The sequence below is a fragment of the Podarcis bocagei genome (assembly GCF_964188305.1).
Source record: "Podarcis bocagei genome assembly, chromosome: 17".
In the NCBI taxonomy this organism is placed as follows: Eukaryota; Metazoa; Chordata; class Lepidosauria; order Squamata; family Lacertidae; genus Podarcis; species Podarcis bocagei.
The window spans coordinates 11,186,463-11,211,629 of record NC_138143.1 but is presented as its reverse complement, the minus strand read 5'-3'; the positions used below and the strand labels follow the sequence as shown (position 1 = coordinate 11,211,629).

The following is a 25,167-nucleotide window of genomic DNA, read 5'->3' as shown; positions in this document are numbered from 1 at the left end:
GAACTTACTCTGAAGGCGGAACCGGCGGATCAGCACCAGGATCAAGGCGGCAACAAGCAGCACGGAGAGCCCGACTCCTATCATGACACCCAGCACCTGTGGGGAAGGGTTAGCACCAAATTGGCGTGTGGGTTATGGCCTGCTTGGAAAGGTGGCAGGCTGGCACTCTGTGCCCGGCCATTGAATCACTTTACTGTGGGAGTCACTCAGGGCAGCCCCGTTCCTTTGTGCAGAGACACAGCCCAAGAGGCTCTACTGTTCTGGGCCGATGCATAGAAGATTCCAACCTTGAACAGGCAGCTGTCAATTATCTGTCGTGGGTGTGGCCCCAGGGGTTTGCCCATCACTGGAATTTACAGGTAAAGTGGGTTTGGGTGTGTGAGATAATTGCTTTTAACATCCACCTGCCCTGGAGAGCCAGAATGCGATTGGACTTAGGAAGCCACATGGACCGCGAAGCTCACCAGTCCAAACCTCTTCACTGCCTTTAAAATGCAATAGCAGGATAATAATTTTGTGACTAAACGGGCATAATTTTAGCCTCCAACGAGGCGAGTCTGTTTTCTCGACGCTGCTGCTAAATGCAACGAAACAAGCCTCTGGCGCCCGTCTCAGCACCCAGAATCTAGCTGCTGTGTGTTTAGCAAGCCAACACTGTGGGACGCCCCCCCTCCCAATTCAGAGATCTTCTTCTCTTCCTGCTTCTAGGAAGGTATCTGAGATTCTACTGCTTTGACAGGCTTTGAATTCTCAGCAATAGATGTTGCTGATTGAAGTGTGTTTAAATCTGGTTTATTCCTTATCTTGGAGACCATTGTAAGCAGATGAAAACACTAGCAGGGTTGCAATGACACTTGTAATGTAGTAAGAACTATGGAGACAATGGCGTTTTAGCAAAGATGGACTACTGAAAAAGATGCAGTAGAGAAGGTTTGATAATGGGACCCATGGAGGGGAAGGTGGGAAGTCCAGAGATTCACAGGAATCCTTAACCGTTGATGTGTATGGTTGTATTGCTATAATTTTATATACTGTATTTTTCGCCCCATAGGACGCACTGGCCCATAGGACGCACCATGTTTTTTTGGGGGGAAATAAAGGAAAAAAAAATTATTTCCCCCCCAGGCGCTTGTGGGGCCGGCAGCGGGGAGAAGCACTCTTCTCCCCGCCGCCTGCCTTCAGATCAGGTACGGGGACAGCGGGAAGACGCGCTGCGCCTCCCCACTGTCCCCGGAGCTTGCGGGGCTGGCGGCGGGGTCTCCTCGCCGTCAGCCTCCAAACCACTTCAGGAGACAGCGGGATGACGGCGTTCCGCCTCCCTCTGTCCCCCGACCTTGTGGGGCTGGCGCTGGGGCTCTCCTGAAGCCTGGAGAGCGAGAGGGGTCGGTGCGCACCGACCCCTCTCGCTCTCCAGGCTTCAGCGAAAGCGTGCATTCGCCCCTTAGGACGCACACACATTTCCCCTTCATTTTTGGAGGGGGAAAAGTGCGTCCTATAGGGCGAAAAATATGGTATGTAAAATCAAATAAAAAATATTTCAATAAATAAATAAATCTGGCTTATTCCAGGGCTGTTTTCTGAGGTGCTTCAAGTGGCTTACTCAGATTATTTTTATTGGTTACTTTTATATTGGACTTCGATTAGGCGTTAATGGTTGGGTCACCAACTTGCTCAGAGAAGCAAGATAAAACAAGCAAACAAAGGCATGGCACTTTGCTTTTATCATGCAAGAGCAAATATGGTGACAGTTCCCACATCTACCTTATAAGGTGAGGAGGTGAAGCCTTTCCGAAGGACTGAAGAAACAGATCCCTTTCCTCAGAATTACACAACCCATCCTCTAGCAGTGTGTGTCCCTCCCCACTTAGTTTGACACCCATGCAAAGAGGTGTCTGTCCTTGGCAGCAGGAAAGCCCAGACCAAGCTTTCCTGGTGTCTGTGCTAGGAGGCGGTTTTGTACAGGTGTGCCGCAGGTGGCAGCACCCACCGCATACCTCCCCGAGGCAGACCCCCAAAAGTGTTCTCTGTCCCCTCTCTACTCACCATGCTGGCCTGCAGCTGATCTGCCACAAAGAGCTTGAGGTTGGAAAGTACAGCGGTCAGGGTTGCATCCTGCAGTGGGAGAGAACATAGCAGACACTGAAAGGCAGGATCAAGAATGGAGGACTCCAATGCAGAGGAGGGGGAAAGAGATTAGAGGGCTTCCTGGGGCAGCGGGTATAGGCCAGGTTGTGGCAGGTGTTTCAAGGATATAGTTTGAGTGCCTCACTTGTAGCTTCATAAATTTAATGTGTGAACACAAATACAGTGGTACCTCTGGATGTGAACGGAATCCGTTCCAGAGCCCCGTTCACATCCTGAAGCAAATGCAACCCATGTCTGCGTGTGCGCGGGTCGCGAATCGCCGCTTCCGCGCATGCGTGTGACATAATTTTGAGCGCCTGCGCATGCGCGAGTGGCGAAACCCGGAAGTAACCTGCAGAGCGCAACCCGAAAAAGCTCAACCCGAAGTATGACTGTATGTTATTAATATTGCAGTTGCTGTATATGGAATTATTATTTTGACTGGAATGTAACTGAAATTAGTAAGATTTTGGAACACAGAAATAAAGAAACTCATCACACCCTCAATTCTAGCACGTGGGGGGCCATCTAAATTATATAATTTGGTATCTGAATGATTGGTATTAGTAATTGTATTATAATTTGGCATTGTTATAATGAGGCTATTACTGGGCTGTAATTGAAAACTAAAGGGACGCAGGTGGAGCTGTGGGTAAAACCGCAGTGCCTAGGACTTGCCGATCGTATGGTCGGCGGTTCGAATCCCCATGGCGGGGTGAGCTCCCGCCGGTCGGTCCCAGCTCCTGCCCACCTAGCAGTTCGAAAGCACCCTTAAGTGCAAGTAGATAAATAGGTACCGCTTTATAGCGGGAAGGTAAACGGCGTTTCCGTGTGCTGCTCTGGTGCCGGTTCGCCAGAGCAGCTTCGTCACGCTGGCCACGTGACCCGGAAGTGTCCTCGGACGGCGCCAGCTCCCGGCCTCTAGAGTGAGATGAGCGCACAACCCTAGAGTCGGACACGACTGGCCTTCGGGCAGGGGTACCTTTACCTTTTTAATTGAAAACTAATAAAAATTATTATATAAAAATGATTATGTTTCAAGCAGTCACGCCTAAGTTTCCATTCAGCTCACACAAGAAACGTTCCTTTGACAGCAACTAAAAGGTAAAGGGACCCCTGACTGTTAGCTCCAGTAGCGGACGACTCTGGGGTTGTGGCGCTCATCTCACTTTATTGGCCGAGGGAGCCGGTGTACAGCTTCCAGGTCATGTGGCCAGCATGACTAAGCTGCTTTTGGCGAACCAGAGCAGCGCAAGGAAACGCCGTTTAACTTCCTACCGCAGCGGTACCTATTTATCTACTTGCACTTTGATGTGCTTTCGAACTGCTAGGTTGGCAGGAGCAGGGACCGAGCAATGGGCTCTCACCCGGTCGTGGGGATTCGAACCGCCGACCTTCTGATCAGCAAGCCCTAGGCTCTGTGGTTTAACCCACAGCGCCACCCGCGTCGCATTCATTCATTCAGTCATTAACTAGGGTACCATTAATTCCCAAGGTCTTCAAAAGAACAGAGCCAACCAACAAGCAAAAAGAACGTCTCCGTCTAGAAGCAAAGCTGTTTCTCTGTATGGCAACAGGGATAAAGGAAAGCTGCAAAAAGAATGGATGGGCAAATTGCAGGTGGGAAAGCAGAACAGCTCTAGCCCATTCTTCTTATTATTATTAAAGATTTTCTTGATTTACAAAAGTGTGTGCAATGTCTCTCTCTCGTTTTTTGGTGTTACCTCTTGCTCCTCCTGTGGCTCTGATTCACTCTGCCCCATGACGGCTATCGATGTCGCTTCCAGGCCCAGTGCATTAAGGACCCTGCATACAAGAGAAACATTTTATATAGCACCCAGGACAATATAAAACGTGTGTTTTTCATGTAACTGGGCTTGAAGTCTTGTACATTTAGTGGGAGAGGAATCGAGGTGGGCCGGTCAGTAGTGGTGGTTCCACGGCAGACACCACTATGGTTTTCCAGGGAGTAAGAGCATGTCAGAGCAGGTTGGATCAGGGACCTGATGATCAGCACAGGTGGTCAACACATGGCTACTGCTGGCTTCACTTGAACTCAGGGCCCCAAAGGGACAGGTGACACCCTCATTCATCCAAGACATTATTTTACAAACTTGTAGGCTGGGATCTTTCAAGAGAAGGATGAGGCTTGATTTTAGGTCGCCAATATTCTGTCTAGCCTGCGGGCCACGATGGGCGACACATATGTAAGCAAATTGGTTTCACAACCTCCAACATTAGACCAGAGAAAGATGAGTCGTTTTTCTACGTTAAGAGAAGAATGATTTCATAGGGAGCATGATGAACCTCTGAGTGATCTGCTAGCACACCTTGCCAAAGAAGTACTGAAATATCGTTTACAAAAATATTTGTTCTTTATGGAACATTGGGCTGTGTTCAGCATAGCACCAAGAAGCATTTGCACAAGTGGAAAAACTTCTGCTTGTACTACGAGACTTTCCCCTGATTCTCCCCTCCCCTGTGCTCCCCCAGATCTCTCTGGAGAAGATTTGGGTTCAGCACGTAACAGAGGGGCAGGGTTTGGAGTGAGAGTCATGTGGCACACATTTATTTCTTTTTTAAAAAAGTTTGTTTATTTATGTTTTACAATCAATTTAACATTTCAAAATTTGACTTCCTTCCCCCTCTTTTCTGCAGTTCCTTAAAATTATTTTAAAAATATCTTCTGCTTATTTATCTATTGCAAATATATACAGTGGTGCTTTAGGTTACAGACTCCGCTAACCCAGAAATAGTGCTTCAGGTTAAGAACTTTGCTTCAGGATGAGAACAGAAATCGTGCTCCAGCGGCGCAACAGCAGCAGCAGCAGGAGGCCCCATTAGCTAAAGTGGTGCTTCAGGTTAAGAACAGTTTCAGGTTAAGAACAGACCTCCAAAACAAATTAAGTTCTTAACCCGAGGTACCTCTGTACTCATATAAAACTGCAGGTTATTACATTAATCCTGCCAATGTTCTTATCTGTTTACAACTGATCTGTAGATATTCAATAAACCATTTCCATTCTTTTACAAAAAGGTTGTTATACTGATTTCTTATTCTTCCAGTAAGTTTCGCCATTTCTGCATATTCCACAAATTTTCATATCCATTCTTCCTTTCCTGGGACTTTTGCTTCTTTACACTTTTGGGCAAGTAGCATTCCTGTCACTGCAGTAGCATACATAAATAAATTTCTATACAGTCGTACCTTGTTTTGCAACTGGGATCCATTCTGGAGCCCCGGCCGCTAGCCGAAAAGGACGCAGGGCAAAGCGCAGCGTCTGCACATGGAGCACAATTAGCATTTCTCTGCAGAGGTGACGCGCGGCTATAGAGGCTCCTGCCATAGCCGCGCGTCACCTCTCCAGCCGGGAGAGGGTCGCAGGGGACTGCTTTAGCCCCGCGCGCATGCTCTCCCGGCTGGAGAGGTGACGCGGGGCTATAGAGCCTCCTGCCATAGCCGCGCGTCACCTCTCCAGCCGGGAGAGGGTCGCGGGGGGCTGCTTTAGCCCCCCGCGCGCGCTCTCCCGGCTGGAGAGGTGACACGGGGCTGTAGAGGTTCCTGCCATAGCTGCGCGTCACCTCTCCAGCCGGGAGAGGGTCGCGGGGCTATGGCGTCTTCGCTCCATAGGACGCACACACATTTCCCCTTCATTTTTGAAGGGGAAAAAGTGCGTCCTATAGAGTGAAAAATACGGTAAATAAAAACTCGCCACTCAAAATGCTTAATGTAAATCCCTGCATTAGATCTAACAACAACAACATGCAATGACAAAACAGGCCATGTGCCGATAATACGCGAAAGGCAGGATATTCCTGGACTTCTTGGTGGCTTTTGATCCCAATGACCTCAGGTATGGGGCTGGGGTCTACCATTCTGAAGTGGCTCCGAAGGTACCCAGAGTGTAGATTTCAGAAGCTGATGCCAAAAGGCTTCTGCTCTGCTCCATAGCCGCTGGGTTAGAAGGAGCCACAAGATTTCATCTCAGGTCCTGTGCTTTTCAATCCCTACGTCAGGGATGAAGAACCTGCGGGCTTGAACCTCCGTCATCCCTAGCCATTGGCCATGCTGGCTGGGGCTGATAACGGGTGGCAACTCACGGCATCAGGAACGCCAGTGTTCCTGCCCCGGTCTACTTTCAATTCTGGGACCCTACAGACCTCCAGATGTGGCTGGAAAGGCAACTCCCATCCCCCAAAAAACGATGCGTACAATTGACACTGGGTACCCACTCTCTTGCTTCCAACTTCTGAACTCCAAGAGGCAGGAGAAATTTTGAACTAGTTGGCGGTAGGTTTGGACCAGACGAAGATGAACAAAATGAAACCTAATCCCTTTCCAAATGTATTAAAGCCCTTCTCAATGAAGGTCGGATTTGCCATTTGCACCTGAATGCTCAGGTAACACCAGTGGCCACGTATATCGTCTTCCAAAGCAACTACTCTATTCCGAACTTAAACATGGAAAGCGTAATGGTCAACAAAAGAGGTTTAAATACTCTCTCGAGGCAAAGCTAAAAAACATGTAGTATAGACACCGAAAACTGGCCTGCGAAACACTGGCCTGCGAGTGCTCCAGTTGGAAAACAGCCTTTACCAAAGGTGTTATGGGCTATCAAGACGCTCGAACTCAGGACGAAAGGGAGAAACGTGCTAAGAGGAAGGCACGCTTGGCAAACCCTCACTGTGATCAACTCCTGCCCGGAAACCTATGTCCCCACTGTGGAAGGACACGTGGATCCAGAAATGGCCTCCACAGTCACTTACGGACTCACTATGAAGACCGAGTTCATGGAAGGCAATCTTACTTGGCTACAAGTGATTGCCAAAGAAGAAGACGACTCCACATAAGACAATGCACAGAGCCACAAAGACAAGACAAGGTGGCGAGAGCTGCACAGTGGGAGCCAACACCATGTGCCTACTGACCCACAGGAATCTGGAGATCAATAGTCACTGAGTGCGCCTTCCTCAGCAGCCACACAAGAACCCTGCTCTCCCACTCTGGGGGAACATGATGCGCACATGCACGCGCACACACACAAAGCACTTACCTGTCCCGTGACGTGGAGGCAAACAAACAACAAATGCTGGTATTCGACGAGGCAGCCAGCCTACAAGAGAACCTCCTCAGGCAGTTCCCCTGACCACAACTTGTGGGGAACTTGCCCACCCCCCAGCAGATTTTGAATTAAAGCTGAACTTTCAGGAATGGTCCATTCTTGCTCCTCTTCCCAGATCAACAGGCCAGCCAGCAGAAGTCGCGCACTGTGTCTTTAGCCGGCTTCCCGGTGCAAGAGCAGGGTCATGTTCTCCTTCTGGCATGTTTCACAATAGCGAGAGCCCAAGGCACAGTTGCTTCATGCCCAGGGATTGCAGCATCGCAGACTGCTCCTGCTCCAAGACACACAGAAACCTCTTTTCTCCTCTGGGGCCAGCCTCAGAAAGAGACAGAGGAGGTGGACAGAAGCTCTAAGGAGTGTAGCTGTGCTAGCCTCAGGCAGCAGAAAGACACAGGAACAGCCAAGGGATAAACCACATAGCTCAGATGAGGCAACAGGAAAACAACATCCACAGCTGGCAGTGCTAAACAGGGGTTTCATACAGAGCCCAGCTTCTGCCGGAAGGCCAAAGAATGAATATGCAGCTTCCATAGACCACGTCACCAAGTGGGAGACAATTACTATTGTAGTGCAGGAACCACCCACAATCATATTCTAGGAAGCAGAACCATTAAGGAATGGAGACTCCTCAAACTTCCCTTCACGTCTTTGTTGGGACTTGCTCAGCACAGGCACGGAGGGCCAGACAAGAAGCATCAGCTATTTTTTCAGAATTCTCGATGACGCCCCACCCACATAGTAAAAGCAACACAAATCTAACTCAGCATGGATGTGGCCACTGCTATTTAGACTGCAAGCCTATGAACGCTTGGCTAGGGGGAAGCCATACTGAAAACAGTAGGGGCTCATACAACGCAGAGGACTGAGGCACCACCCAGTTACTGGTGACTGGTAGTATAAAGTAATATTGCAGGATTAAACAGACAATGGGCAAAAAACACAAGTGGCATAAAACAGGATGCAATAAGTTCTTTCTGGACAGCGGACACACACCTATGCTAACGAGTGTTTCCCTATTCCCAGGTGTCAGAAAAGGTTGTTTATGTATGCCAGTGTTTCATTAGCCCAAAAATGGAAAAGAGCGAGGTCCCAACTAAAGAAAAATGGCAACTTAAACTGATGGAATATGCGCAGCTTGCTGACCTAACATACAGAATAAGAGAACAAGAAGAACATACATTTAAAGAAGACTGGAAAATGTTTATTGAATATATGGGGGGGGCGAATTGTGTACACTTGACAACATTGGCAGCATTAAGATAAATTCAACAGTGTAAACAAGTTTGGATGGATGTACCGTATTTTTCCATGTAGAAGACTGTATTTGTTCCTAAATTTTTGAAGTTTAAAATTAGGGGTCGTCTTATACATGGATAGTGCATTTTCTTTATTTGGAGTCCCCCCCCCCCGAAAGGGGGCGTCTTATACACGAAAAAATACGGTAATAATGGAATACTGAATGGTATAGTTTAAGTAAAATATGCAGGGATTTAAGATATGCAAAATGAACCCTGGAAAGAGACGAAGGGCAATCATTGATATTTTAAGGTTGCTTAAATTAATATTCTAAATTTAATTTAAATATATATATATTAATAAAAGAGAAGTTGCCTCCCCAAGATCGTGGCAGACTTCCACACATGGCTTGTGGTCAGTATAGAGATGCAGTGAATGAACTCAATTTGAAGTGAAATAAGAAAGCATTCACCCTACCCTCTGAAATCTATTTGTTCTGGCCAGGAGGCAGCAGAGTACACCCCTCCCTCCTTTTTTGCCCGATCAGAGACTCAGATTTGGGTGGGACAACACAAAGATATACCCCGTTCCCACCCTTTCCCTAGGGGAAAGTTATGATGTGGAGAAGGCTGGGAGAAGCAACTTGGGTCTCCAGCAGCACCCAAGTCTGACAGTTAGCCAGGAGGCAAAATAAGCCCAGATGGGGCATGGGGGAACCTGGTGAGAAATAACCAGGATTTAATTAAATAAAGCCAGGGGGGAAAACAGGCAGGTCCACTGGCAGCGCTTACCTCTCCTTCCAGTTCAGGGGACAGTCATGCTAAGAGATAAAGAATAAACCAAAGACTCAGGCAAACTGCTTCAAGGAATAGTTGGGGGGGATACTAAAAGGCCGCGGAGCCTTACTGTGGCTTAGAACGTTACAAATCCTGCTCACTTCAATGGGGCAGGCACAGGACACACCCCTGGCAGAAGGACCCACATCTGGCAAGTCGCTGGAAACCCATTTTGGAAAACAATGGAGCAAACACACCAGCTGCCCTGTAGGCACAAACAAGAGGAAGCCTGGAACCAGCAAGGACTGATGGATTGCAGTGAGCGTGTTAATGTCTGACTTGGCAGAGGGCCAGGCAGAGAGGCAGCTAAGAGGTCCTGGGAGGAAGCCAAACACAACCATTCATCCAGTCATCCTCTTTTCATCTGGGATGGGCGAGGGTGGAGCTCGTCCAATCAGTTCTGCTAAAGGCAAAAGTCCACCGAGAGCGAGACCCAGGAACAATCGAGCTTTGCTGTTTTGTTTTCTTTGCCCGGCGATTGACTGCAGATTAGAACCCCATAGCCTAAGATTGGAAAATGTATATTGAATATATTGGGGGGAGGGTTGTGAAAACGTTGAAAACGTTGGCAGCATTAAGACAAATTCAACAGTGTAAATAAGTTTGGATGGATGTCAAAATGGAGTACTGAACAGTTTGGTTTATGCACAATATGCAGGGTGGAAAGCGAAGAAGGGAAGTCATTGATATTTTAAGGATGTTTCAATAAACCACTGAGCCTAGGGCTTGCCGATTGGAAGGTCGGTGGTTCGAATCCCTGCAACGGGGTGAGCTCCCGTTGCTTGGTCCTTGCTCCTGCCAAACTAGCAGTTCAAAAGCACGTCAAAGTGCAAGTAGATAAATAGGTACTGCTCCGGCGGGAAGGTAAACGGCGTTTCCGTGCGCTGATCTGGTTTTGCAAGAAGTGGCTTAGTCATGCTGGCCACATGACCGGGAAAAACTGTCTGCAGACAAACATCGGCTCTGTTGGCCAGTAAAGCAAGATGAGCGCCGCAACCCCAGAGTCATCCGCGAGACACAGACACAGACACAGACACAAATCCCATACCCAGACAGCAAAAAGCCAAAAGATGTACAGGGACCCCTATGGCCATGGCTTTGTTTTCTGAAACATCCAGTGGCTGGCCATGCTTCTGAAGCAGGGCAGGGAGCAAGAAGGAAGATGAGGAAATGGGAGCCTCAGGGGCTGTTGACACAATTCAGGAAGTTATCCTTCCAGAGAACTCCTGGCTGCGTCAACCTGGCCTCTTCAGGGACATCGCCAACAGTGCATGTATACTCAGAAGTCAGTACTACTCTGTTCAGTGGCGCTTACTCTCTACTAAGTGCGTTTGGGAGTGCAGCCAACACACACCTCTCTCTCTCTCCGGCGGGAACAAGCAAACCCTGCTACTGCTGGGTTGTGTGTTGGAAGATGAAAGATGGTGTGTGTTGGAAGACAAAGAACCTTGTTTGTTGACTCTCCCGCACAGTCTGCTGAATGTGCAAAACAAAGCAGAGGCGAAGTGAGTTCACAAGCGCTTAGCTCGGGGTTACTTGTTCTGTAAGTTCTTGCCCAGAACAGCAGCTCTCATGTCCTAACATCCTCATGCGCACCTGCCAGAGCCTTTCACTTGGCTTCTGTGGGTCACCACGGCCTATACCTGGAACAAAAGCCGGGTGCCTAAAGGTGTATAATGATTTGTTTGTTTGTTTGTTTATTGATTGAATTTATATACTGCGCTATACCCGGAGGTCTCAGGGTCTCAGGGTGGTTCACAGAAAAGATAACACTATATAAAATAAAAACAATAACACCCCCCTAAAAAAGAGCTGCATTTTAAAAGAGTGTAGAATGTCGATCAGGTCAACCAAAGGCCTGATTAAAAAGGAATGTTTTTGCCTGGCGCCTAAGGGTGTATAATGAAGGTGCCAGGCAAACTTCCCTGAGGAGAGCATTCCACAGATGGGGAGCCACTGCAGAGAAGGCCCTGTTCTCATGTTGCCACCCTCTGGACCTCTCGTGGAGGAGGCACAGAAAGGAGGCCCTCAGAAGATGATCACAGGGTCCGGGTAGGTTCCTATGGAAAGAGGCGGTCCTTGAGGTATTGCAGTCCTGAGCCATTTAAGGCTTCATAGGCCCAAACCAGCACTTTGAATTTGAGGAGGGTTGGGGAAACTTCTTCTGGCCCAAGGGCTGCCTTCCCTCCTGAGGCAATACTCTGGATGGAACTCTCACCAGTGAAGCAAGAGCTGCATTCTAGCCATACGGAAGCCAGAGGTTTCTCTGCACATCATACTGATCTCTACCCTGCCCTTCTCCATACAGGAAATGAGAAGCACAATCACAGTTACAACACACTCCAGCCAGGCAAAAGCATCCAAGCAAGGCTGGTGATGACTGTGGCCTAAAAAGCCCTGATGCAGGACTGGACACAAAGCCTGAGGGTCTTGAGAAAGGAATTTCCCTTGCCCAGCCATACACTGACACTGGGATGAAGTCATAAAGCTCTTTTTCTCTTCTTTTTGTGCAAAAGCAGAAGGAATCCGAAATACCCTCTGGCAAAGAAATCCAATCACTGTGGACGCCAATTCCTGCTTATCAGACACCATTTGCTGATCAGAGGAACTTGAGAACACCAACCTTCGGGTAAAGCCAGTGAGCTGGAATCAAACTTGCCAGCTTTTAAAATCCCAAAGCACAGAGAGGATTCAGGGCCCCAGCTTTATAGATTTTGGTTTATTCTTTCGGGTCCGTCTCTTGGCTCTTGTAATGTATGAAGGGGCCTGGGAATTCTGAGCCTGCAAAAGGGCCCACTGGCAAGGGGAGAATTGGGACCAGAGGATGCACAGTCCGCAATGACCCCCTCTCTTGTACTCCTTTTGAGTGTCAAAGCTGCTGGGCAACAATGCAGGACAGCTAGGACAGGCTTCCTCAAACTCGGCCCTCCAGATGTTTGGGGACTACAGTTCCCATCATCCCTGACCACTGGTCCTGCTAGCTAAGGATCATGGAAGTTGTATTCCAAAAACAGCTGGAGGGACAAGTTTGAAGAAGCCTGAGCTAGGAAGTTGCCACCACATCTCAAGAGCTCCTGGGATAGGAAGGCACCATGAGATCCCTGCCAACAAACATCATCTCCACCCCAGGTGACTTCATGCAGAAAGTTCACATGGGGGAAGAGGGAGGCCACTTTTGTAGGAGTTGGCATCCATCTGTCTTGAGAGACAATGGAGTGTGCCTCTGGGGATGAAGCCAAACCGTTCTGTTAAAATAAAAAAATTCCTTCCTGTAGCACCTTAAAGACCAACTAAGTTAGTTCTTGGTATAAGCTTTCGTGTGCATGCACACTTCTTCAGATATCTGAAGAAGTGTGCATGCACACGAAAGCTTATACCAAGAACTAACTTAGTTGGTCTTTAAGGTGCTACAGGAAGGAATTTTTTTATTTTGACTATGGCAGACCAACACGGCTACCCATCTGTAACTGGAACCGTTGTGTTAAAAGCACTGAAGTGACCTCTAAGGGGTGCAAGGCTGGGCAATGTGTCTGGAGGTCTTGGGCTGCCCAGACAAGACCGCCACCCCCAGTCCAAAGGAAAGCAGAGCAATACATTTGGCACCAGTCTGGCTGCAGGAGTTGCCAGGAGGAGGCGTACAAGGCGCCATCCAACTGTCTTAGGGACTCCACTCCAGATTTGTGTAGGATTTACTCTTTTTCTTTCCCCGAAGATATCCCACAAAGCAACAGAAATTTAGGGTCAGAGTTTTCCTTCTCCTAGATGGGCCACCCTTCCCAAGCAGAAGAACCCCATTTGCCCCTCATTGAGGTGTAGGCAACATTTTCTGCATTCCCTCCTGGGCAACTCCCTGCAGAGGCTGTACATACCTTCGGCCCTCCAGATGTTTTGGACTACAATTCCCATCATCCCTGACCACTGCCCCTGTTAGCTAGGGATCATGGGAGTTGTAGGCTAAAACATCTGGAGGGCCGCAGGTTGGGGGTGCCTGCACTAGTAGGTGGACCCCAAACTGGCAGTGAATGAGGCAAGGTCCAAAAGTTGGCAAGACCGCAAAGGAAGAGATATAATGCTCGGGAATTGATGGCTCACAAGGTGCTTTTGACCTTAATCTGAGGGCTGCATTAAATTAGATGGAGAGCTGCCAGGGTCCCTGTCCTGAATTTGGATTAGATGACCCTTAGGGGCCCTTCCAGCTCTACAATTCTATAATCAGGAGCATAAACATCTATCATATAATGTAGTGTCAGGAATGGAAATAAGGATTCTAGAAATCTCAGCTTTCTTTAAAGAAAGAGAAGACACCCTTTTGTCCTTGTAATGGCAGAGCCCATTTCAAAGTGTGCAGTCCATGCTTGGTAAACTCTTCAACACCAAAAGGCTTTATTGCCATTGCCCCTCACTGGGACTTGTGGAAGAGGAACAACTTGTTTAAAACGAGCAAATGCATGCCAGTGCAATTTGCACAAATGTTTCGGATCAACCCTAGCAATAAACAACTGTCAGATAATAATCACACACCTGTTTAACACACCTTAAACAGGTATCCAAAAAACCAGCGCCGCAACAATTTCACTACAGTATGCAGAAGGAGGCATGGAATCCCTGAAAAAGATTCCCCAAGGCAGCCTTCTAGATCTCATTCACACAGAAGGAAACCTCGATAAGTGTGGGGACAGTTTGTGCACATAGCCCCTGGGTACTTTTAGGGCAAGGACGTTCTCCTCATTCAGCACAGGTACCCAGTTCCTGCCTTTCTGTCTTGTAATAAGTTTGTATAAATAAATATAAATCAATATAAATACCCACACACACACCTTGCCCTGTGATCCTTGGGTGAAAGGTGTTATAGAAATTTAATTAATAAATAATATACCCCCGATCATCAACAAATAACTACAGTGGAACCTCGGGCTAAGTACTTAATTCGTTCCGGAGGTCTGTTCTTAACCTGAAACTGTTCTTAACCTGAAGCACCACTTTAGCTAATGGGGCCTCCTGCTGCCGCCGCACCGCCGGAGCAGGATTTCTGTTCTCATCCTGAAGCAAAGTTCTTAACCTGAAGCACTATTTCTGGGTTAGCGGAGTGTGTAACCTGAAGCGTATGTAACCTGAATCGTATGTAACCTGAGGTACCTCTGTATTGGTGTTGTTGTTGTTGTTGTTGTTGTTGTTGTTGTTGTTATTATTATTATTATTTCACCTTTTATCTGAAGATCACAGGGCAGTTCACAACATGAAAATACAAAGCGAGAACACAAAATACCTAATAAAAAAGAACCAAAACAAAGACCAACCGGTAACCCCCTCCCCCATCCCGCAAACACATTTAAAAAGCGTAGAATGTTAATGAGCCCAAGGCATGATTAAAGAGAAACCTTTTTTTTTGCTTGGCAAGTCCTCCAAGACTGACAATAGGATGGCCCTGGGAGGAGCCACAGTGTCCTCAGGGTAAAGTTTAATTGGCAGCTCCATAAGTTGTCAATCTGAACCAGCCTCCCCCTGCAAGCGCATGTTAATTTTCCTACCAATGAAAACAAGACACTGAGTATTTATTTACTTACTGCATTTATATCACTCCTACTCCCTGGCTGGGGGGTCCAGCCTTTTTCTCTGCGGCTTCATGCCAGGCAATCCCCCTGCCCACCCACCCCCACTTCTGCCTAGGCATTGGCTCTTCCATACCTTCCATACCTTCCCTCCTTCCTCTGCTTCTGTTTTGCTGGGGTTTTAAAATTTACTGACTTACTGCACACATACCACCCTCTCATGGCCTGTTGGGACAGTCTGATTTCATTACGCTCTGCCCCTTATACGCCCCCAACAAAAGCCAATTTGTGCCCATCTGATGATAAACAGATGACCTTGAGCCTAGGCTGGGCACGTGTTGCTGGAAGGGGTCCAGGTTGCCAGGCAATGCGGCCTGCTTGAAATATTGGCTCCTGTGCAGGGCCCCACTGAACACCCCCTGCCCTCATTGGATGGCACCAACCCAACTGGGCAGGACCACCAGTAGGCTGGGATTGGTCAGCTGGACCCCTCCCCGGGTCACTTAATGGAGGGGGTGAAGGCAGCAGCTGTCTTGGTCCTCATCTGGACAGTCAGCCAGCCCCGCTCTCTGCCATCAGACTCCCCAGCGGGCCTGCCCACCTGATAGCTCCGGAAGGGCATGCGCCACCTTTGTGCTCCATGCAGCAGCCAAGCCAGGTGGTGGAAGGGGCCGGCTGGCTTTAACCTCATCCAGAGCGGGTCTCGATCTCTTACCAATGCTCCATTGGCATGACCCAGGCCTGGGGAAGGTCTTGACCCCAGTGCCAAAGTTTCTCGTGGGGAGGCTCTGCTCAGTTGCCAAAAACGAGGGCGGCAAAAACGAACCAGGATTCCAGGTACACGGCAGTCTCCATCCCAGTGCCTGAATGTCTGCAGCACAACCCCTACTCCCAGCCTTTCTCTCTGCGGCTTCATGCCAGCCAATGCCCCTGCCCACATACCCGCCCACCCATTTCTTCCCAAGCCACGGCTCGTCCATGCCTTCCCTCAAACCCCTGCTGCTGCCTGGCTGGGGTTTTAAAAATTCCCAAAAGGAGAGGGACCAGGGCTCAAAGCCTCTCCCCCTTTCGGCACAAGCTATAAGGGCCTCAGGGTTACAGTGTTGGGCTAGGACCCTGGGAGAGACCCGGGTTCAAATCCCCACTACTGGGCCAGGAAGTTCCCTGAGGTGACCTTGGCCCAGCCACTGACTGCCTCTGGCCTAACCTACCTCACAGGGCTGTAGTGGGGATTCAATCTGGAGGGGGTGGGTAGCTCAGTCCGTAGAGCACGAGACTATGGATCTGAGTCATGGGTTCGAGCGACGGAGCGAAAGGGGGTTGGGCTAGATGACCCTGGTGGTCCCTTCAACTTCTAAGAACGTTTGTGGGCGGGGGGGGCGGTATGTACACCGAGAAAAAGCTGGGCTACAAGTGCAATAAACACGTGAATAAATATTTGACGTGGTGTTTCTGGCTGAAGGAAGAGCGGGTGGCGGGGAATACGCGTTCGCACTCTGTACATGCTCAGAGGCTCCACTGCCGCCTCTTCATTTCTTCGCACGTTACCGAGCGGGACCCCAGCGCTGGGCTCCAGCCTTTCTTTTACTTCCCCCGCCCTCTCGCATTGCTGTTATCCGCCCAAGACTCACCCGCCGCCGCCGCCGCCGGCTCCGATCTGCAGGGCGGCCCTTTGAAGCCCATGCCTCTCTCTCTCTCTCTCTCTCTACCTCCGGCTCGTAGCGGCGCCCTGGCCAATGACATCATCGCGCCGCGCCGCCGAGCTGGCAGCCGGCCGCCATGTTGCGAGGGGCAGAGAGGCAGCGCCCTTGCGGGAAAGACGCCATGGGAGGCTAGGAAGCGGATTTTGTAGGGTTGTGGGAAAGGGTCAGAAAAGGGTCTAGAAAGGGGTGGTGGAGCCACACCGCTAGGAAGGATGGCTGCAGTGCTTAGGGCTTGTTGTCTATATAATCATCATCATCATCATCATCATCATCATTATTATTACTATTATTATTATTTATACCCCGCCCTCCCCAGCCAGGGCTCAGGGCGGCTAACAGGCAATAATGAAAACAAGTTGAATGAATACAAATTAAAAACAAGATTACAACATTAAAATATTGAAACAGTAAAATATTAAAATGTTAAAATGCAGCCTCATCACAGGAGGAGAAAGGAAGAAGAAAGGGGGGAGGGAATCAAATTGGTATTTATTATTATTATTATTATTAATTTATTTATACCCATCTACTTTTTCCTCTGGCCTAAAGTTGAGAATAAGAGAATTGTAAAGTTGGAAGAGACCTGGAGGCTCATCTAGTCCAACCCCCTGTGTAATAAACAAAAATCTGCCCTTATTCCTTTATGGGGGACACAAGAGCCCTTATAGAGTCCTTTGTAGGTTTCCAGCAGTAGGAGAAAAGAACAGAGGCCAACCAGAGAATATTGAGAAGCAAAGCAGCTAGTAAGCCTGATCTTTATTGAACTGTTGTAACAGGGTGTTCCCCTCACACGCAGGAAAAGAGGAGGACCCAGAATCAAGGTGTGCCGGCCCTTATACAGTGGTACCTCGGGTTAAGTACTTAATTCGTTCCGGAGTTCCGTACTTAACCTGAAAGTGTTCTTAACCTGAAGCACCACTTTAGGTAATGGAGCCTCCTGCTGCTGCCATGCCACCGGAGCACAATTTCTGTTCTCATCTTGAAGCAAAGTTCTTAACCTGAAGCACTATTTTTGGGTCAGCGGAGTCTGTAACCTGAAGCGTATGTAACCCGAGGTACCACTGTATAGACATTTTAAATTCCCTATGCTGAAGCTCAAGACCAGCCCTCCATAGATCATACCTACATCACAGAAAAGGTGGTCTACAACAGAAATTTGAATGTTGTTGTTTTTCCTGCGTCAGGTTATCTGATACTGTAATGCCTTATCTGATTGCCTTTCCTGGTAGTCTGGCCATTCCTTTGAGATGGTGATTACCCAATTCCTGAGACAATGGGAAGGTTCCCTCAACCCCTCCCTCCTTGCAGAGAAAACATCTGGTCAGTTTGGGAGTCAAAATGGTTTCAGGACTGTTTTCCTGTGCTGCTTCAGACATGTTGTTTATATGTTTATGTACGTGCTTGGTTGGTACATTAATGAACATTTATTATATATATAAGACCTTCAGTTTTTTATTTCATCTGCAATGCAGGAAGATGCAGTCGAACAAACCTGGAACCTTGGCATTATCAGCCCCATGCTCTAACCAGCTGAGCTCTCTAGAAAGGAGTCAGCTAAAGTAAAGGCGCTTGCTATATGTGCAACACTGTGACACCAGATGGCGCTGCGGAGTTCCGTTTTTGCCAGTGCAATTTCACATATAAAGTTTACAATGCAATTCCCCTTTTTATTTATGTTTTTAAGATTTATACATGTCATTAGTTTTACAATCATTTTAACATTTCAAAGCTTGACTTCCTCCTCTTTCTGCGGTTCCTTAAATTTATTTTTAATAACTTCTGCATATCCAAATTAACTTAAATTTGCTCATTTGTTCATCTACAGTCGTACCTTGGCTCTCGAACAGAATCCGTTCCAGAAGCCCGTTCAACTTCCGAAAATGTTCGAAAACAAAGGCGTGACTTCCGATTGGCTGCAGGAGCTTCCTGCACCCAATCGGAATTCATAGAAACCGCTTCAGACGTTCGGGTTCCAAAGAACGTTCGCAAACCAGAACACTCACTTCCGGGTTTGTGGTGTTTGAGAGCCAAGGTACAACTGTACTTTAAATATACACGCTTATGAAAATGCAGGTTATTACAATAATCCTGCCAATGTTCTTATCTGTTTGCAACTTATTCATAAATATTCAATAAACCATTTCCTTTCCTTTATAAAAAGTTTGTTGTCTTGACCTTTTTATTCCGGCAAGTTTCCCCATTTCTGCATATTCCATAAGTTTTTGTATCCATTCTTCCTTTGCTGGGACTTCTGCTTCTTTCCATTTTACAACGCATTTTCCGGAAACACTTCTTTGATGTGTCTAGATCCAGCATTGTGAAGTTTCTGAGGTGGGAGTCAAATGGTTCTCAGGGGAGGATCACTGTTATATGATATTAATTAAACAATCGTTCGGTAGTTGGGACAGGGAAGTGACCCCTTCTGCTGCTGTGCAATTCACCAAAAGGAAGGTACTTCTGGAACATCTCCATATTGGACATATGGGATTTTGGGGGGGAGGGAACTGGCATTATGTTGAGGGGGGCAAAACTGTTGTCTGCAATGCAGTTGGTCATTTAGTTAAATATTTTTATTTTCTTTATGGGGGGGTTGCCCCCTGCCTACACTCATGATTGGATATCACATTTTTTCAAGTTAGTCCATTCTGTCTACACCAGCCTTTCTCAACCTGTGGGTCCCCAGATGTTGTTGAACTACAACTCCCATCACCCCTAGCTAGCAAGGCCAGAGCTCAGAGAGGATGGGAGTTGTAGTCCAACGACATCTGGGGACCCACAGGTTGAGAACCGCTGGTCTACACCATGGGTAGGCAAACTAAGGCCCGGGGGCCGGATCCAGCCCAATCGCCTTCTCAATCCGGCCCACGAATCAGCGTGTATTTACATGAGTAGAATGTGTCCTTTTATTTAAAATACATCTCTGGGTTATTTGTGGAGCCTGCCTGGTGTTTTTACATCAGTAGAATGTGTGCTTTTATTTAAAATGCATCTCTGGGTTGTTTGTGGGGCATAGGAATTCGTTCATATAGTCTGGGCCCCACAAGGTCTGAGGGACAGTGGACCGGCCCCCTGCTGAAAAAGTTTGAGGACCCCTGGTCTATACCACACCACGTGAGACATACAGGAGCATGACAGCAGCTGGTTGCTGCTGGTAAGTTATAGTGTGAGAAATGTTCTTATGTTGCTATGCCTTTGATCCACACTGGCCCAGGATATTTGGCCACCTGAGGCAAACCACAAAATAACTCCCGCTAATAACTCTGGCTAAATTATGGCATCAAGAATAATGGTTTCTCAGCTGTTCCTGGCATTGAAATAATTGGCTGCTGAGAACTTTCCCCCCAGAGAGGTCTTGTCTTATTTGAAGTTCAAATGATGCACAAATGTTTATGCAGAATGACTATGCATCTATTTCAGCCATGAAGGACATCCCCCCCCTTTTTTTTAAGAACATGGAACAGGCCCAGATGGTTACTTACTGAGAACTGGCAAGTTCTGTTGGAGAAAGGAACTCTCTTGCTAAGTTCCAGTTGATGCCTTCTTACAGCTCTCGAGCTATGGTTTTCCCAGTAGTGATGTATGGAAGTGAGAGCTGGACCATGAAGGCTGATCGCCGAAGAATTTATGCTTTTGAATTATGGTGCTGGAGGAGACTCTTGAGAGTCCCACAGACTGCAATAAGATCAAACCTCTCCATTCTGAAGGAAATCAGCCCTGAGTGCTCACTGGAAGGACAGATCCTGAAGCTGAGGCTCCAAGACTTTGGCCACCTCATGAGAAGACTCGACTCCCTGGAAAAGACCCTGATGTTGGGAAAGATGGAGGGCACAAGGAGAAGGGACGGCAGAGGACGAGATGGTTGGACCGTGTTCTCGAAGCTACCAGCATGAGTTTGACTAAACTGCGGGAGGCAGTGGAAGACAGGAGTGCCTGGCATGCTCTGGTCCATGGGGTCATGAAGAGTCGGACACGACTAAACGACTAAACAACAACAACAAATAGCTCTCGAAAGAACTGCAGTCAGGATGCCCCCCTGCCACTGTGGTTGAGATGTGGCTAAGAATCCCCCCATTATCTATTCAATTAATCACTGGTACAAGTCGTTACAGAGATGCATCTTGCCAATACGTTAATCTCACAAATATGTGTCGCAAGCAGAACATTCTGCCTTTTAAGGATGTTAAGATACCAAGAAGAGCAGTCACATTTCAAAAGAACTAGTCAAATTTCACAAGGTAGACACACAAGATAGCACTGATGACGCCGGAGTGTTTACATTGTCTCATTTTTATTTTTGTTTCATTATGGCCAATAATCCAATAATTTTAAGATTAGGAACTGGTATGATGAAAACTCAAGCCTAGGTAAATTACCGGCTGAGCTGGGTTTGGTCATTTTGGGTCAACTCCCAGATTTTACTAAGTCGCTTTTTATTGATTTCATTACATTTCTTGCACCATATCAACCCACCCATTTTATTTTATAATACCTTTGGTTGCATTCATTCCTGTTTTAGTTTTAGACTGTGATAGGCTATGGTTCAATGCAACGTGTTTGAACAGACTGACTGAACTTCAGCACAAACAGCGACAGGTAGAGGAACACATTTAATAATTCCTGCTTGCTCTTAGGCCAGTTCCCAGCAGATACTGCATACCGCTCTCGCCCTGAATTCTCCAAGAGGCGGCAAAGCCTCCTTTGGCGAAGAGAAAGCAAGTGGTAAATTGTACCAAACACTGTGGTGGAATCTCCACCCCCATCGTTCAGCCCAGACATTGAGGTCCAGCTCCGAGGACCTTCTAGCGGTTCCCTCCCTGCCAGAAGTGAGGTTACAGGGAACCAGGCAGAGGGCCTTCTCGGTAGTGGTGCCCGCCCTGTGGAACGCCCTCCCTTCAGATATGAAGGAAATAAGCAGCTATCTTCTCTTTAAAAGACATTTGAAGGCAGCCCTATTTAGGGAAGTTTTTAATATTTAATGCTGTATTGTTTTTAACACTTGATTGGAAGCCGCCCAGAGTGGCTGGGGAAACTCAGCCAGATGGGCGGGGTATAAATAAATTTATTGTTAATAATAATAATAATAATAATAATAATAATAATTGCTTTTGTCTCGAGCACATTCACGCAGGGGCAACCTCACAGAAAGCAATTCAGAGAAAGAGGAGTGGTGATTCTTTGCTCCTGAAGCTATCAGCAGCAGAAAGTGCAATCTCCTCCTCATAGGAGCCAGAGTCTAAGCTAACTGGGATTAGACAATTTCATACTGCAGACTTCTTGTCTGCTTCCTCTTGCACCATGTGCTCCTCCTATCTCCCTTGCCTAGTATTTGGTGGCAGGAGCCGGCATATGACCTTATGGTGCCAACAAACTCCTTTCATCAAAACAACTTTTCCACCAGCATTCAGCTTTTGGCTATGAGGTTTCCGGCAGCATGGGTGTTCCAACCTTGACACCACAGCACACCCATGTTTGTGCTTCTATCCCTCTCTCTTCAAGATGAGGACATGCGTTATATTTCAGTCCCCCGGCCAGCATATCAGGAGGTTTCCTCTGCTGTTCTTGAGAAGCTGCAGCGGCTCCAGAATTCACAAAAGCCAAGAAAGAATCTGCAAAACCTATCTCGCTTTTTAATGTGGCGCCAAATCACCCCAAGGGAGAACCGGCAGGGGAAGGGAAAACATCTGCGTGCAAAAGCACATGTTTGATGAACACACTGTTCCCGTCACCGCAGCAGACCAGGGAAAAACTTAGCATGAATTTTTTAGACCTTCAATAAGAAAGCTGATCAGCTCATGTTCACACGGGCAGGGACACTTGTCAATTAGTTCACCAACAATTTCTTAAAGCTGGGGAATTACTTACATAGATGGCAATCTACTATTTTAATTGTAGATGATTGTGCCATCAGGTAAAAAATAAGCATTATTATTATTGTTATTATTATTATTATCACCCACCCATCTGGCTGGGTTTCCCCAGCCACTCTGGGCAGCTCATAGCATATCTAAAAATATAACAGAGTGGTACCTCGGGTTAAGTACCGTATTTTTTGCACCATAACACTCACTTTTTTCCTCTTAAAAAGTAAGGGGAAATGTCTGGGCGTGTTATGGAGGGAATGCCTACGGGTGGCATGCCTACGGATTGTCCTCCTCTAAAAACTACGTGCGTGTTATGGTCGGGTGCGTGTTATAGAGCGAAAAATAGGGTATTTAATTCGTTCTGGGGGTCTGTTCTTAACCTGAAACTGTTCTTAATCTGAAGCACTACTTTAGCTAATGGGGCCTCCTGCTGCACCACTGCTATACAATTTCTGTTCTCATCCTGAAGCAAAGTTCTTAACCCGAGGTAATATTTCTGAGTTAGCAGAGTTTGTAACCTGAAGCCTATGTAACCCAAGGTACCACTGTAAAAACATCAAGCATTAAGAACCTCCCGATCCAGGCCTGCCTTCAAACGTCTTCTAAAAGTTGTGCAATTCGTTATCTCCTTGACATCTGAAGGGAGGGCTTTCCACAGGGAGGGTGCCACTACCGAGAAGGCCCTCCTCCTGGTTCACTCTAACTTTGCTTCTCTCAGTGAGGGAACCAGCAGAAGACCCTTGGAGGACCTCATAAGGTTGCTGTTGCAGACCCTTCTGCAAAGGGATGCAGAAAGAAGGGAAGATCCTGGCTACACACCCACACCCACCACTTAGAACAGGTGTGGCTAACCTTTCTCAGCTGGAGGGCAGCCCCAATCCTCTTGAGGGCTGCATGCCAGTGCCAGGCATGGCCACAGCAAAAACAGATGTACCCAAATTGTGCATAACACTCACAACAAATGCAGATAACCTCTCCTCCCTGCAATCTCTCCCGTTTTGCTGGACCTTTCCAACCAGGGAGCTTCCGGCTTCAGCATCACCTTCTGGCAGATCTGGGCTCTCTCTTCCTAGTCCAGCCAGCTCTGCATTCACTTTTCCTCTTCAAGAGAGAAAAGGGGGTCAAGGCTAAGCCTCCAGGAACCCCAGCTGGCCGACCTGACTGGAAGAATCCGCAACCAGAAAGAAGAGGAGACACAAGAGGACTGGAAGAAATTTAAAGAAGATTTAGCTAAATATTGTAATATAAGATAAATAGGAAATTCTTGGAAGTAACAAATAGGCCTAGGGGTAGAATAAGAATATGTGTTAGTAATTATTATGGATTTCAATATTAATAAAGGAGAAGAAGTTAGTAAATGAAAGAAGTTAATAGTACCGTGGTACCTCAGCTTAAGTACTTAATTCGTTCCGGAGGTCCATACTTAACCTGAAACTGTTCTGAACCTGAAGCACCACTTTAGCTAATGGGGCCTCCTGCTGCCGCCGCTCTGCCAGAGCACGATTTCTGTTCTCATCCTGAAGCAAAGCTCTTAACCTGAAGCACTATTTCTGGGTTAGCGGAATCTGTAACCTGAAGCGTATGTAACCCGAGGTACCACTGTATTAGAAATATGAATTTGGAGAACTGTTAAACAGGTGATATAATGAAATTCAGTTAGAGGGGATTTGAGGAAGTCATTTATTAATGTAATGAAATTAATAATTTGAAGTAATAGTTTATTTATGGGTGTTTTTTGTTGGTGCATGTTTTGTAATGTTTTTCCCTTTTCCTTTTTATTTTTTCTGTGATAAATGTGAAAATCAATTAAAAAAAAATTAAAAAAAGGAACTTCAACTTCAAGACACTCCTCACTCCCAGCTCCCTAGCTGGCCTGCAACGAGAACAGCCGCGATAAAGCCGGAAGAAGACTCTGAATAGCATCCTGGTCAGAAAGGTCCAATGAATTCATCAGGGAGCTCAGAAGCCTCTGAGCTGTGGAATTAATGTTGAAGGAACCCCCTCTGCCTTTTCCCATGTTTGGGATTGGAATATTCCTTCTTAAGAACCAACAAAGCTTTTGCAGTTGATATTTGAAATTACAAATACAAGATCCATAACTGTTTTAGCAAACCCTCCAGGAGACAAAAGCCAAACAAAAAACAACCCAAACGCGGAAACATCACTTTTCTCCTACCTGTATTTCTGTTTAGCTGCAAATTATTTACTTCAGTCATTCAGAACTGAACTTCGTTGTTTCATAAATTATATTAACACTCAAAATTGGTTACATCTCATTTGTTGTAGCAGTTCTATAAAATTAATGCTTTAAAACAATTGACCATTATTTGACAATACTTAAGAGGTCAACTGACCTCTCTCTCTCTCTCTCTTTTTTCACCAGTTCATTTATAGCCAGTGGAAGGGAAGGGACGACACAGAGGCAAATTCTAAACCTGGTCATAGACATTTCTGTGCCTGAAGTGAAGAGTTGCAATAATCCCCCTCGTCTCCTGGAACAGAGCTCATTTTTCTAAAGGAGGCCCAGAGAAAGCAGGAGAAAATGGTGTCCTTACTCATAAAAGCAACTGTTTCGGAGTAGAGCCAGAGCACTCTGGGGAATCAGTGGATGTGGTGATCTCTCGTTGGCATAAATACCAATATCTTCCTTAGCCTCAATGCAAAATCCCAAACAACATGGAATGGTGTGCAAGAGACTGCCTTGAAGATCAAACTACCCACAGAAAGCAGTCCCA

At 47.1% G+C, this 25,167-nt stretch overlaps 1 protein-coding gene and 1 long non-coding RNA gene across 9 annotated transcripts in view; both read right to left on the bottom strand.

The window, feature by feature from the left end:
• Window positions 1–16,607, bottom strand: part of PNPLA6 (patatin like domain 6, lysophospholipase) — an 82,101-nt gene extending 65,494 nt beyond the window's left edge. For 4 of the 8 annotated variants that reach the window (XM_081176116.1, XM_081176120.1, XM_081176121.1 and 1 more), the window contains exons 1-4: window positions 5,333–5,370; window positions 3,849–3,930; window positions 2,044–2,112; window positions 9–96 (exon numbers count right to left, since the gene is read on the bottom strand). In XM_081176116.1, the coding sequence (XP_081032242.1) occupies window positions 9–96; window positions 2,044–2,112; window positions 3,849–3,930; window positions 5,333–5,355 (262 nt within the window). In that variant the 5' untranslated portion in view covers window positions 5,356–5,370. Of the gene's footprint in view, window positions 1–8; window positions 97–2,043; window positions 2,113–3,848; window positions 3,932–5,332; window positions 5,371–7,178; window positions 7,622–9,274; window positions 9,295–16,499 lie in introns of those variants that run through there. The other 4 variants (XM_081176117.1, XM_081176123.1, XM_081176119.1 and 1 more) reach the window with 4 other exon arrangements.
• A 4,233-nt stretch (window positions 16,608–20,840) lies between these two features.
• The window catches only part of LOC308577075, a 137,359-nt gene continuing 133,032 nt past the window's right edge, over window positions 20,841–25,167 (bottom strand). The window contains exon 2 of the long non-coding RNA XR_014003414.1: window positions 20,841–22,598. This is a non-coding gene — a long non-coding RNA (uncharacterized lncRNA). The remainder of the gene's footprint in view (window positions 22,599–25,167) is intronic.